Genomic DNA, 14,178 nt, shown 5'->3' on the forward strand with positions numbered 1-14,178 from the left:
TGGGGCTAACTTTGAAGGTGACCCGGAAACTAAAACTAATCCAGAATGCAGCAGCCAGACTGGTGACTGGGAGCGGCCGCCAAGACCATATAACACCGGTCTTGAAAGACCTACATTGGCTCCCAGTACGTTTCCAAGCACAATTTAAAGTGTTGGTGCTGACCTTTAAAGCCCTAAACGGCCTCGGTCCAGTATACCTGAAGGAGCGTCTCCACCTCCATCGTTATATCTGGACACTGAGGTCCAGCACCGAGGGCCTTCTGGCGGTTCCCTCACTGCGAGAAGCCAAGTTACAGGGAACCAGGCAGAGGGCCTTCTCGGTAGTGGCGCCCTCCCTGTGGAACGCCCTCCCACCAGATGTCAAAGAGAACAACAACTACCAGGCTTTTAGAAGACATCTGAAGGCAGCCCTGTTTAGGGAAGCTTTTAATGTTTGATGTATAGAATCATAGAATCATAGAATCATAGAATCATAGAGTTGGAAGAGACCACAAGGGCCATCGAGTCCAACCCCCTGCCAAGCAGGAAACACCATCAGAGCACTCCTGACATATGGTTGTCAAGCCTCTGCTTAAAGACCTCCAAAGTAGGAGACTCCACCACACTCCTTGGCAGCAAATTCCACTGTCGAACAGCTCTCACTGTCAGGAAGTTCTTCCTAATGTTTAGGTGGAATCTTCTTTCTTGTAGTTTGGATCCATTGCTCCGTGTCCGCTTCTCCGGAGCAGCAGAAAACAACCTTTCTCCCTCCTCCATGTGACATCCTTTTATATATTTGAACATGGCTATCATATCACCCCTCAACCTCCTCTTCTCCAGGCTAAACATGCCCAGCTCCCTTAGCCGTTCCTCATAAGGCATCGTTTCCAGGCCTTTGACCATTTTGGTTGCCCTCCTCTGGACACGTTCCAGTTTGTCAGTGTCCTTCTTGAATTGTGGTGCCCAGAACTGGACACAGTACTCCAGGTGTGGTCTGACCAGAGCAGAATACAGTGGCACTATTACTTCCCTTGATCTAGATGCTATACTCCTATTGATGCAGCCCAGAATTGCATTGGCTTTTTTAGCTGCCGCGTCACACTGTTGGCTCATGTCAAGTTTGTGGTCAACCAAGACTCCTAGATCCTTTTCACATGTACTGCTCTCAAGCCAGGTGTCCCCCATCTTGTATTTGTGCCTCTCATTTTTTTTGCCCAAGTGCAATACTTTACATTTCTCCCTGTTAAAATTCATCTTGTTTATTTTTGCCCAGTTCTCTAATCTGTCAAGGTCGTTTTGAAGTGTGATCCTGTCCTCTGGGGTGTTAGCCACCCCTCCCAGTTTGGTGTCATCTGCAAATTTGATCAGGATGCCCTTGAGTCCATCATCCAAGTCGTTGATAAAGATGTTGAATAAGACCGGGCCCAAGACAGAACCCTGTGGCACCCCACTAGTCACTCTTCTCCAGGATGAAGAGGAACCATTGATGAGCACCCTTTGGGTTCGGTCAGTCAGCCAGTTACAAATCCACTGAGTGGTAGCATAGTCAAGACCGCATTTTACCAGCTTCTTTACAAGAATATCATGGGGCACCTTGTCAAATGCCTTGCTGAAATCAAGGTAGGCTACATCCACTGCGTTCCCTTCATCTACCAGGCTTGTAATTCTGTCAAAAAACGAGATCAGGTTAGTCTGACATGACTTATTTTTCAGAAATCCATGCTGACTATTGGTGATCACAGCATTCCTTTCTAGGTGCTCACAGACTGTTTGCTTAATGATCTGCTCCAGAATCTTCCCTGCTATTGATGTCAGACTGACTGGGCGGTAATTATTTGGGATGTATCACAGTATTTTAATATTCTTTTGGAAGCCGCCCAGAGTGGCTGGGGAAACCCAGCCAGATGGGCGGGGTATTATTATTATTAATAATAATAATAATAATAATAATAATAATAATAATAATAATAATAATTATTATTATTATTATTATTATTATTATTATTATCATCATCATCATCATCATCATCATAGTATAAGCACTGTAGAGAGTTTAGGAGAACCCCTAAAACAGTATATGGGAGGGAGGAGAGGGCAAATCGTTCCATCAGGCAAGCAGAAATGTGCTGATAGAGCTATGTGCTTAGCACTACAGTGGTACCTCGGGTTAAGTAGTTAATTCGTTCTGGAGATCTGTTCCTAACCTGAAACTGTTCTTAACCTGAAGCACCACTTTAGCTAATGGGGACTCCTGCTGCTGCCGCGCTGCCGGAGCACAATTTCTCTTCTCATCCTGAAGCAAAGTTCTTAACTCGAGGTACTATTTCTGGGTTAGCGGAGTCTGCAACCTGAAGCGTATGTAACCTGAAGCGTATGTAACCCAAGGTACCACTGAACACTGAATTCCGCCTATAGAAAGACAGACGGAAATTTGTTGTTTGCTTATGTCTCTATTGGTTCCATGAAGAAAGAAAGACAGGATAGAATTTTTAAAAAGAAATTAAAAATTATGATATTTTTAAACAACAAATTACTCTGTGTGTGTGTGTGTGTGTGTGTGTGTGGAGGGAGGGAGGGAGGGAGGGAGAAAGACAGAAAGAGAAAGAAAAAGGGAGAAAGAGAATGAAAGCCTTGAGTTATGAATGAATCCTATGCCCAAAGAACATACAATGTATATTTCACATGCTATGGAAATCTGCCTAAAATATGTATAAGATGTATGCAAATTTGATATTATCATTAGGATCCATTAGAATAGATTACTCGTATCAATGAACTGAATGCTTTTTTATTTTTAATCTTCAGATAGTTTGCATAAACAGCAATAACCTCTACAAGATGGTACCGCTTAACTGCTTTTTTGTAAACAAACTAGTCTCTCACAGTGTTCATACCTGTAGGGATTATGTGAGTATTCTCATCTGTGGCAAAATAGAAGCATTCATCAACTAGCACCCCACATGGGTACATTATATTGAATGGCTGTAGTTTCTCTTATGCTCATTAGGAGCTATTGTTTGATATATTGTGGCAAGTTGCTAGAAGTGAGAGGCGGATAAAGGCCATCTGATGAATTCTTCAAGCAGATTTGAGGAAGGTTAATTTAGGTTCAGAAAGAAGCATTTAGGTATTCTGTGGTTTTTTAAAAATAATTCCGTTAAAGTCGGAGATGTAAAACAGGATGAGCTGACTTTTTGTGTATGTGAAATGTTATTGTGACATCTGGGATGTATTGCCAGAGTGTGGGTGTACTGGGGGGACAGAAAATTGGCGTTTTCTCCAATTTTCAGCATTTCTCTCTCTCTCTCTCTCTCTCTCTCTCTCTCTCACACACACACACACACACCCCTCTACATGCATTCTCTGTATCTTTTTAGTCTTAAATCTGGCATGGAATGTGGTATCCTAGGAACCTCAGTTTTCATTTGAGGGTGGGGGAAAGGAGAGGACAATAGCCATGCTTTCCTGCTCTTATGGTTTGCCAGAAAATCTTGCATTCATTTGAGCCACGTCTGCAGATGGCTAAAAACAAACAGTTGAGTTTGACAGTGACCTGCAAGTATATTTCAGGAGCCTCAACAGTTTGTGATTTTTCCCCCTATGATTTTTTTTTCATTTTCTTATATTCTTAACAGATGAAAGGATAAATCCCTGCTGGGATTCTATAGTTTTGCCTCTCTGTACTTTGTGGTCATAGCAAAATTGGATTTTGAAGAAAATACATGTGAGTAGTTATTCCACACGTGGTTATAGCACTGACATGTGAAGGGATATTTAGAGAACAAAACAGATGCCAGTTTTGCCAACTTCCCTGAATGCGAGCACATCTGTGTGTGCCATTTCAGGAAAAGGGGGCATGAGTGTGCACATCCTTCATCTTCACCAACTCCACTTATCCCACTATCACTCTGAGCAGGAGGAGTTTACTAGATAGGAAGTGTGCACATACCTCATCTTCTGTAATGGCCTGGCATGGTATGAGAGAGGGGAGTAATTTTGTGAACCCCAAATATATGGAAACTGGAACTACCGGTACCTGGGGAAGGATTGTGTCACATGTCTAAATAAAACCAAGAAATTTTCTTGAGCCCTGGGGTGAAATTCAAATGCAGAAGGGAGAACCTGTCTGTTTGCATAAATCTAACTTGGTGGATCAAGCTGCAAGGGGAAACAAGTAGTATTTGGGATTGAACCAAGAAATGGTGTATAGGAAGATTAAACCAATCCCAGTGCTATTGCCCTGATCCAAACTGGCCACGCCACTGATACAATCAATAATATTGCCTCTATTTTTCTTTTCAGGAGATGTAATCACATAACTCCTTCTGTCACATCCAATAATTTGTGTGACATCTAATCATTTGTACCTAAGTTATTCCACATTCTCATGCTCCTGTGAGAGCAAAAAAGGTTCTTTCTACCATTGATAATCATATGAATCACTACAAGTTTCTAACTAAACCCTAGTCATCTTCCCTGCTCCCAAGTAAAATCTCAAATCTCTTTACACTTGGGTGTTTGAGTCATTTAATCGTTTTAGTTGTTCTTGTCTGTACTTTCCATGAGATGTGTAAACTATTGTTTTCCAAATATGTCAAGAGCAAGAAGTTCTATTTAGATACTTTGGAGAGCAATGGGGAATGGGTATTTAAACCTCTCTTGCCTAACCATTTTCCTAGTCTAAAGTGTGCTGCCATTACTTTCACAGGGGGAAACATACCTTATGTTTTTCCCTGCATAGTTAATGGTAGCTTCAGCAGCTTTGGTGAGTGAGAAAGCACAATTTAAATGATGGAAATGGTGTTGGGAAAGCACGTGCTTTCACAGCATAATTTTCTGCTCTTCAAAGTAGCAGTGAAAATCCTCATCACGGATCTCTGGCTGCTGAAAAGTTCAGTTGGTAGAGCATGAGACTCTTGATCACAGGGTTATGGGTTTGAATCCCACCTTGGGCAAAAGATTCCAGCATTGCAGGGGTTTGGACTAGATGAACATCATGGTCCTTTCCAACTCTACAATTCTAAGATTCTATGTCTAGCTTGGCCCTAAATAAGCTTTTTATTAATGAAACAACATACTGACTTTGTATGTTCAGTTAGTTGTCTAGCACAGGTCTAACATCTGACTTCCATCAGCATATATATTTTATGGGAATAAAAAGTGATGGACTTTACATTTTGCATTTATTTACTGTAAATCACAGCTGATATTTAACCCAGCCCTGCAGGGGTACCAACTTGAATAAAATATTGGGGGAGCCGGTAAACCCCACTCTGCATAATCAGTCACATGACATGGTGTGCACACACTATTTTAATGACAATCCCCATCTACTGGGGTGGCAGCTCCCTCAAATATTTTATTGGGAGAGCAAAGGGAGTTGGCTCCTACAAAGCCCTGGGAGATACTCCTTTGAGGAACTCAACTATTCTGCTTGCGATTTCACCTTTCTGAATAATATCACCAACTAGGCAGGTTATTTCAGTGTGAATACTATTTTCCCTCCCTATCCTCCCTATTTCTATCTAATACAGAAGAAAGCAATAGCAGTAATGCTGTTTTTATGTTTAGACAGTGGTACCTCGGGTTAAGAACTTAATTCGTTCCAGAGGCCCATTCTTAACCTGAAAGTGTTCTTAACCTGAGGTACTACTTCAGCTAATGGGGCCTCCCACTGCCACCGCTGCCATGCGATTTCTGTTCTCATCCTGAAGCAAAGTTCTTAACCTGAGTACTATTTCTGGGTTAGCAGAGTCTATAACCTGAAGCGTCTGTAACCCAAAGTACCACTGTACATGGATTTACCAGCAAAATAGTAACTGGAATCAAGTTGTGAGTGTTTACTGATCTGCAGAAGCTGAAAGTTATATGCATGTTATACATAGGAAGCTGCTTTATACCAAGTCAGACAATTGTTCTATCTTATCTGACACTCACCAGCAGTGGTTCTCCAGGGATTCAAGCAGGGGTCCCTCCTCCAGCCCAACCAGAGATTGAAGCTTGGACCTTTTGCAAATGCTGTACTATGAACTACAGCCCTTCACATTGCATTGAGACACCTGTGTCCGAATGCTGCCACAGCTAGGCATTAGTCACTACATGGCCTAGGCAAAAGTGACAGCTGCTTAGCTTGAAAAATGGAAGTGTGACCAACATAGCAATGCAAGGACAGCAGTGAGTAAGATGAGATTTTAGCAGGACAGGCTGCAAACCCAATTAAATTAATTACAAGGAACAAAAGTAGTAATATTTTATTCAATACAGAACTCTGTAAAATTTCAAAAAGCCACATGAATCTGTCCTCCACATAAGCATTAAGTACTGACTGAAATAACCCAATCACCCTCTCCCAAACAAGTTTAATTAATGCATTGATTTTACTCAGAACATTAAAAGACTTCACACAACAAAGCTGCAACTTACTAATTAAGTTTAGTGTTTCAGGAAACAATGCCATGTAATTTGAGATGGAGGGCCACACTTTAAAATCTAACTTGGGCATTACCTTTTTGTGAATAATTCAGAAAAGAAACTAAATAGGTAGTCAGTGCAAGATCTTCTACTGAGAAAATTGACATTATAAAACATACTGAATATGTAATAAATGTTATATAGAGAGACAGAGATATATAAATCTTGTCCAATAGTTTTCACAAATACAATGGGGGGGAAATCTTATTGCAAGTTGAAATATGTTTTGTGAAAAACATTCATTTTACTTGTCATTATTAGCCATACATGGCTTAGAGCAGATGTGCCTATGTCAATCTCCAATATGTTCCCCCTCTTCCTCCCACTTTCTCAAACTCTGCAATGCCTTTCGAGGTAGTGTCACGGGTTAATGAAAAGAAGTGGGGGGTGCATGGAGAACTCGCAGGAAAACTGACAGCTAATGAAACAGTTTCTGTGATTCGTGAGCTACTGTAAGATACAGATGCTTACTGTAATGAAACCTAAGATATGTGAATACTGAAAGGATATATCTGTAAACAGACATTCCCATCTTGACCACACTTTACAGTTCAGAAGCAAATTGCTCCAAATTGCTCCTTTCCACCTTAAAAATGGTAGAGACATCTTAGTGCTCCAGGCAGTAAGATTACTAATATAAACATGAAGCGTCCCAGAAAAAAAAAGGGGGGGGAGATAAATATGTATAAGTTAGAAGTCATGATATGAAGTACAGTTTTGACAACTGAATACTTTGTAATTGCTTTGTTTAGTAAAAAAAATAAAATACCACTACAGTATCTCTGTAGTATGGCAGTGAATACTTTTGCAAGTGTTAACCGGGAGCAAAGGACAAGCAGCAATGATGAAAACCCCAAACGGAGCTCTAGAGAATCAATAACATTTTCCTTCTGTTTCTTGTTGCGGGTATTGGGCTGGCACAAGTTTCTGCATCTCACTCCCAAATCTCTCTCTACACACACCAGTTTATTTCACTCCTTTCATCCCTGCTTCTGGCAACAGAGTAACTGACAAGCAGAGAGAATTTCACAGATTCCTTGTGTCTATACTGAGCGCACAGCACCATCTCTGGTAACACCAGCCAGCCTTTTCTCCTCTCTAGAATGCCACTATTAACCAGTGACCTGATAGCTGGCAGCCTCTTCTGAGGGCCATTAATTGATGTAAACACAACGCATCTATAAAAAGCCTGCACATTTTCTGTCTTTGTTTAGTGCAACTTGCGGAGAAAAAGAAGCCCACAACCAAAGACAGAAAACCAAGGGAGAACAGCAAACATTCCTTAGGATGAAAACGGAAGGCTCTGAATATGATGGTCTGCATTCTTCCTCATCTCCCTGAATTTCCTAGTGCTGTGTCTTCTCCTCCCCTCTGCACCTGTACAGCCATATCATCTCTCTCTTGCACACACCTATTACTTCATCCGATAGTCTTTTCCAAAGAGGAGCATAACACTGGACTCTTGTCTTCAGACCTCTGCATCTTTTCCCTTCTCGCCATCGAAGCCAAAAGCCTTCTGTTTCCCTTTGACTGCACCCTCCCCTCCCCCACCAAATCTTCTCTGCCCCATAAAGGTCAGTGGGTTGTGCTGTTATTAGATGCATCTAAAAGCAGGGCTCCGGGGCTCCCTTTAGGACTTTGCCTGCCCGAGAGGGAGATGCACGCAGGTTCCCTTCCTCCTCTCTCAGGCCATGGCTCCCTTTCCCACCCCACCCACCTCACCTCCTTCCCCCAGCCATTGCCCGCCAATCCTCCCCACACACACACACACATCACTTGCAGCCTGGCTGAAAGGATCCTTTCCGCACGCATAAGCAACAGTCTCCGCCAAGTGGGAAAGTCTTCTTTTCCAGGGGAAGAGGCGGCGGCAGCAGAAGCAACAGCACCTGGCCCCATATTGTGCCTTCCTGGACGCTGAGGCTCGCGCGCCAAAGCGGACTCTCATCTCTGTTTCTTCTTCCTCCCCCCAATTATTTGCCACAACTTGGGCTGCCATGCTGGTCCTCAATGGGCAGGAAATGGTGGACGAAAGCCACCCCCCTCCCAGGAAAGCACACACAGATACCCCCCCCCCCCACAGGCTGAGGCGGCGGAGTTGCTGCCAAGTCCTACCTGGTCTTGCTGGGGAGCCTGGCTCCCCCGGCTGCCCGGGTTCGGCGGCGCCTGCTGCTGCTCCTTCATGGCTGTCATGGTCGGGGAGGAGTGGGGGGGGGGAGAGAGAGACACGCGGGCACTTCCTCTCACTGGTCCTGTAGTCCGAGAGCCGCTTCCCTCGGCCCCGCTGGCATGACAAAAGCTGCCCGCTCTCTTCCCACGGCGCGAGCGAAGAAGCAGATGACGCGGAAGATGAAGGAGAAGAAGAAGAAGAAAGAAAGAAAGCCGGCGGAGGGACGCGGCGGCGGAGAAAGCCCCACCGGGCAGCGCGGGAAGCAGCCGCCTGCCTCGTCCTCCTCCGGCTACCGCAATTCCAACCCCCTCAAGCCCAAGCCGAACTGAGGGAAGCGAGAGAGAAAAAGCGCGCCCCCCAAAAGAGGACCGGAGCGGCCAGCTCCAAAGCCAGGGCGCGGGCGACTAAGGAGCGCACGGCAGCCCCAAAGCGGCAGCCACCTGGGACGCGGGTTGGCTCCCCTCACCGGCACGGTCGGGCATTCCTACAGTATGCCCCCCCCCCAAAAAAAAAGCAGCAGGAGGAGATCCAGTGGCAGCGGCGAGTGGCTGTGGCACCGGTGGTCCCAGAGTCCGAAGTGCTTCCCTAAGGGCAGGTGGAAGAAGGGAGGAGAACAGCAGCCCAGGGCGCGCGCGCGCTCGCCTTCTCCCCCGCTCGCCCTATCTTCCCCTCGCAGCAGCAGCAGCAGCAGCTGGATCCCGCAGCCCGGCGCCACAGCGAGAACGCAGGGGGAAAGGAGCACAGCGCGGCTCCCTCAGACGGCACATTCGCTTTCCCTCCTCAGCTGGAGCGGACCATTCGGAATCCCGGGCATAGGGGACGCTGCTGCTGCTGCTGCTGCTGCTGCCTACCTGGCTGCTGTAGAGCGCGCCTCTTTCCCCTACCCCTCCGCCTTTCTCACTTCCCGGTTTTTGCACGACTTCTGAAGAATGCCGCCTCCAATCGCGCGGCTAAATCCGTCACCTTGGGGTAGCAGGCAGGGCAGGGCAGGGCGTTCGCTCCAAGGGTGGATCGAGCGCTTTGATGGGGAACGAAAGGAAAAGGTGGGGAAGAGGAGCAGGCGGGAGAGGAGAGAGGGGAGATTTGCCTTGAGCATCAACTGTTAAGTTATTATGCTTCGGCGTGTGACTTCTGCGGACATGCACAAACGCACGCGCTCGTGCAAACTGGCTAAGTTACAAATCAGCCCCTTGATCTCGTCTCTGAAATGAAACATTCCAAGCAGGGGGACTCATCGGCAATCCAGTAGCCTTTCTGAGAAAGGGAAAGGTTTTGTTTCCGACTGTCATCCATTTATACAGAATTGCACAGTGCCAACGGCATTGCTGGCTCTTTATGCTTTTTCTCATCTGATGTCGATAGAAATATTGTTTTGCAAGGTGGAATAGTTTTTGCACAGAGAAAGAGGGGTGGTGGGGTCCAACGTTTACAATACAAGTAGAAAACAGGGTGGTAGTCAACTAAGCTTTACTCAGAGTAGACCCATTAAAATGAATGACCATGACTAAGTGAGATCCATTAATGTCAACAATTGACCTTCTCTGAGTTGACTACTGTCCAGAGTTTCTTTCAAATAAATAGATCCTGTGTCCACCTATGTCTCTACTTTGAAGGGGGAGGAGCAACAGAGACTAGCTGATGTGCATGAGTTAATTTAATTTGAAATGTGCACTATAGGGTTCACTGAAAGCAAAATCTATTTTGAGAATAAAAGTCCTATATGTTTCCTAAAGGTCATATTCATGCTTTAGAAACTCAGGTGGCCCCCAGATGTTGATGAGTTCCAACTCCCATCAGGCCCAGATAGCATGGCCAAAGGCAGCAATGATGTGTGTTGTAGTCCAACAGCACCTGAAGAGCCTACGAAAGTGAAGCAGGTCTGATCTGGTCAGTTTTAAAAATTGCTGAATACTCAGTGCCTATTGAACCAATGATATCTGTGTAATCATTATTTAGCACTTGAATACTGAGCAGTTAGGCATAATCTAATCCACACATATCCTTGCAATAATCAGGAGTTTAGTCAAGCCCCAAGCCAGTATCCCAAGACCAAGCATATCTATGGAAAAAGTTGAGCTCAGTTTCCTAAACCCTTGTCTGACACCATCCATCTACAATGTATCTTGGAAACAAAAGTTACTGAAACAATTTGTTGTTCCTTACCTATATATCTCAATGAAAAAAACGTGTTTATTAAAAGCTGACTACTTATTTTCTGTTTCTATTTCTTATTTTTTGCCTCCCAGACTTAGAAAGATTGTCCAGCTGGGAAAACCAACATCTCTTAACTTTCCATTTCCCTGATTCTAAAATTGGATTTTGATGTTTTAGTGAATCCATAGCACTAATTTTCAAGATTAATGAAACACACAGCCAAGGACTGTGTGTGCTAAATGTGCTACACATACAGTAAATGAATAATAAACAGCTAGCAGGAAGTTTGTAGCTAAGGTGGTCAAGTACAGTACCACTGTACAGTACCACATTCTGGAGGTCCATTCTTAACCTGAAACTGTTCTTAAGCAGAAGTACCACTTTAGCTAATGGGGCCTCCTGCTGCTGCTGCCATCACACGATTTCTGTTCTCACCCTGAAGCAAAGTTCTTAACTCGAGGTACTATTTCTGGGTTAGCTGAGTTTGTAACCTGAAGCGTCTGTAACCTGAGGTACCACTGTATATGCATCTGGAGAGTGCCCCTAAATTCCTCACTGACTGACACTTCACGTGATTTACAAGAATTACATACTTTAGTAGTACAGTGGCACCTCGGGTTACAAACACTTCGGGTTACAAACTCCGCTGAGGGGAAGGTGGCGGGCAGACTGTTTGGGCCAGCGTGGAGCTTGCGGGTGCCCAAGGCATCACTCCCAGGAGAGCTGCATGGCTCAGGTGCACTGCAGGCCCCACAGTGAGTGCCACCCATTATTTTGTCAACCCCTTCAGTAGTGACACCCGGGGCGCCCCACCCCCACCGCACCCCCTTTCCTCCGCCCCTGCTTAGGATATTGTGGGATTGTATTTTTGTCTGTTATTATCCACAAAATAATCCCTGTCAAAATGATACAAACATGTACTTGGTCGTTTTATTCTGGCTTGTTAGAGCAACATCTCCATCTAATGAAGTATATTGTTGCCTGAAAAAAAATTGCATGTCATATTAAGGTAGTTACAGTCTTCTCTCCAGCAATTTCTGGTAACCTCATCAGCTTCTCTAATGTGCACACACACAAAGGTGCTCCAGCCACAAACAAGTCTATAGTCACCTTTATAAACAGCCAAATTTTGCCCCCACAAGGAAATCCTTTGAACTACTGCATGTTAGACATTTTGCAATGCATCTGTCTGAAATGTGGCTGTCTATCATCTCCAACATGTAGACAAATCATGCAGCTTTCAGAAAGTATGGACAGACAGTTCCCATTTTATTAACTTTTAAGACTTCAAACTTTGTAATGGTGGGATGTAGTTGGACCTGTTTAGGTTAAGTATACAGAATCAAAATAGTGTTTCAGATTATGTAAACAGACACTTGTACAAACTGGGACAACTTTAGGCTCTAAGATGCCCTCTTGGCAAAAAGAACAGCTTTGAAACAGAATCCATTTCATATATATAAGTTGGTTTTGACTTTCTTCTAGCTTTCAAGAATATAAATGATTGATTTAAATGCTTAGTTACAGCAAAGTTATGGAATACTCCTTAGAATTTGAGTCAGATTTAATAACTAGCTAAAGGAATGAATGACACAAATATATATTTGCAATGTTGAAATGTTTTATCCTCCCACCAAAAATCCATTTGTGTCAGCATGGAAAACATCTTTTATATAATGCACCTTTTTAGGATCTGAGCTAACTGACAGCTGTGGGGTGAACCAGCTTAGGGTCTTCCTAGGACAAACGGCTAAACTAGTTCACCTATGGTGTATTTATGGAATGCATGTTGTCTCTCTAGCAGACTCCAACCAGCAGTCAAGATTGCTGCAACCATTCGTGTGCTCTTAATAAGGATATAATATAGATGGGCGGTTGATTTTATCCAACTGACAATAATTTAATTCACAAATGACTCAATTATTTCATAAATGGTTTTGAATATAATATCATTTTAATAGTTCTTCTGTTATCCAGCAATTATACTCTGTGGGGTGCTATACCTAAGCATGTCAGTGATGGAGAAGAAAGCAAAGGAAATTTAGCAGATCATTCATCTAAATTGATTTGTGAGTAGGCACCTGGATACTACAGATAAGCATGGTTGCGCTGTAGGCATGTGGAGTGGGAAATGGGCAAGTCTGTCTTGCTCTTGGTGACTGATATTTGGAATGCTTCCACTTACAAAGGTTTGTACCTGACATTAGAAGCAAACACAGGTGCCTTGCCTTTAGGATGCCCCAGAGAAGGACTTTCTTTAATTCCTTTACACCTACATCAGACTAATGCACCAGAGCTCTACTGAAGTGATGTGCTCAGCTCAGCCACCTAACAAATCCACAAGGTTCAATATTGCCATCATTATGCTACATGCTAAGCAATTATTCGTTAGTGCAGCGTCTGATGCATCTGTTATTGTCTGAATTTATTTCGTACCTCTTAGAATGTCTACTTATATGCCGATATCCTATATTTCTTCCTTGTACTGTAGCTCAAGCACTATCAGACATACATGTTGGACAAGATGCCAGAATTAACTTGCTTCTGGTCAGCGAGTGCCAACATTTATCTTAGTTAACACTAGATGAAATAAGTGGCAGGGTGACACGTATCATAGCATGTATGCTGTACTGGCTAATAAGAGCAATATTCTGGGTGACTGGCCATTCTTTTTTTTCCTGTGATGTATTAAAATGCATGCAATACTCAGAAACAAAGAGCTAGTTCCTAGAAGGGAAGAGACACAGGGCTTTAATTTAAAAGCTCTGAAGTAGGAATGGCTGAGCTTTGGCCCGCCAAATGTTATTGAACTCCCCAGCCAGCATGTGCAATGAGGAATGATTGGAATTGTGGTACAACAAATCTGGAGGGCCAATCATTCTCCATCCCCTCTGTAAAGAACCTAGTCATGCAAGTGCTTTAGAACTCTGAGAGGTGGGTGGGAAGAGACTCTAGGCATCAAGATTAAAGAGATGCTTAGCACTGGAGATGGAGGGATCTGTCAGTTTTGGTTAATTCAGTTTCTCGTTTTTCTGATCTTTAATTCAATTCTCCACATTACTGCAGCAATTTGTGTGTGTGTGTGTGTTTTAAATATTCATCATGAAAATTCATCAGCAGCTTAGTGTGTTTTCTCCTAATAATCACATTTCCGTATGCAGTCTTGATTACCTGAAGGAGCGTCTCCACCCCTATCATTCTGCCCAGACACTGAGGTCCAGTGCCAAGGGCTTTCTAGCGGATCCCTCACTGCTTGAAGTTAAGTTACAGGGAACCAGACAGAGGGCCTTCTCGGTAGTGGCGCCCACCCTGTGGAATGCACTCCTTTCAGATGTGAAGGAAATAAGGAGCTATCCTATTTTTAAAAGACATCTGAAGGCAGCCCTGTTTAGGGAAGTTTTTAATAT

General features: G+C 43.9%; 1 protein-coding gene across 3 annotated transcripts in view; it reads right to left on the reverse strand.

Annotated features, from left to right (window-relative positions):
* The window catches only part of DPP10 (dipeptidyl peptidase like 10), a 589,554-nt gene that overhangs the window by 228,921 nt on the left and 346,455 nt on the right, over positions 1–14,178 (reverse strand). Inside the window, exon 1 of one of the 3 annotated variants that reach the window (XM_082198123.1) lies at positions 8,563–9,503. The exons of 1 other annotated variant lie outside the window; for it this stretch is intronic. In XM_082198123.1, the coding sequence (XP_082054249.1) occupies positions 8,563–8,640 (78 nt within the window). In that variant the 5' untranslated portion in view covers positions 8,641–9,503. Of the gene's footprint in view, positions 1–8,336; positions 8,359–8,562; positions 9,504–14,178 lie in introns of those variants that run through there. One more of the 3 variants, XM_082198125.1, reaches the window with a different exon arrangement.

The sequence above is a fragment of the Podarcis vaucheri genome (genome assembly GCF_965113315.1).
Source record: "Podarcis vaucheri genome assembly, chromosome: 1".
NCBI lineage: Eukaryota > Metazoa > Chordata > Lepidosauria > Squamata > Lacertidae > Podarcis > Podarcis vaucheri.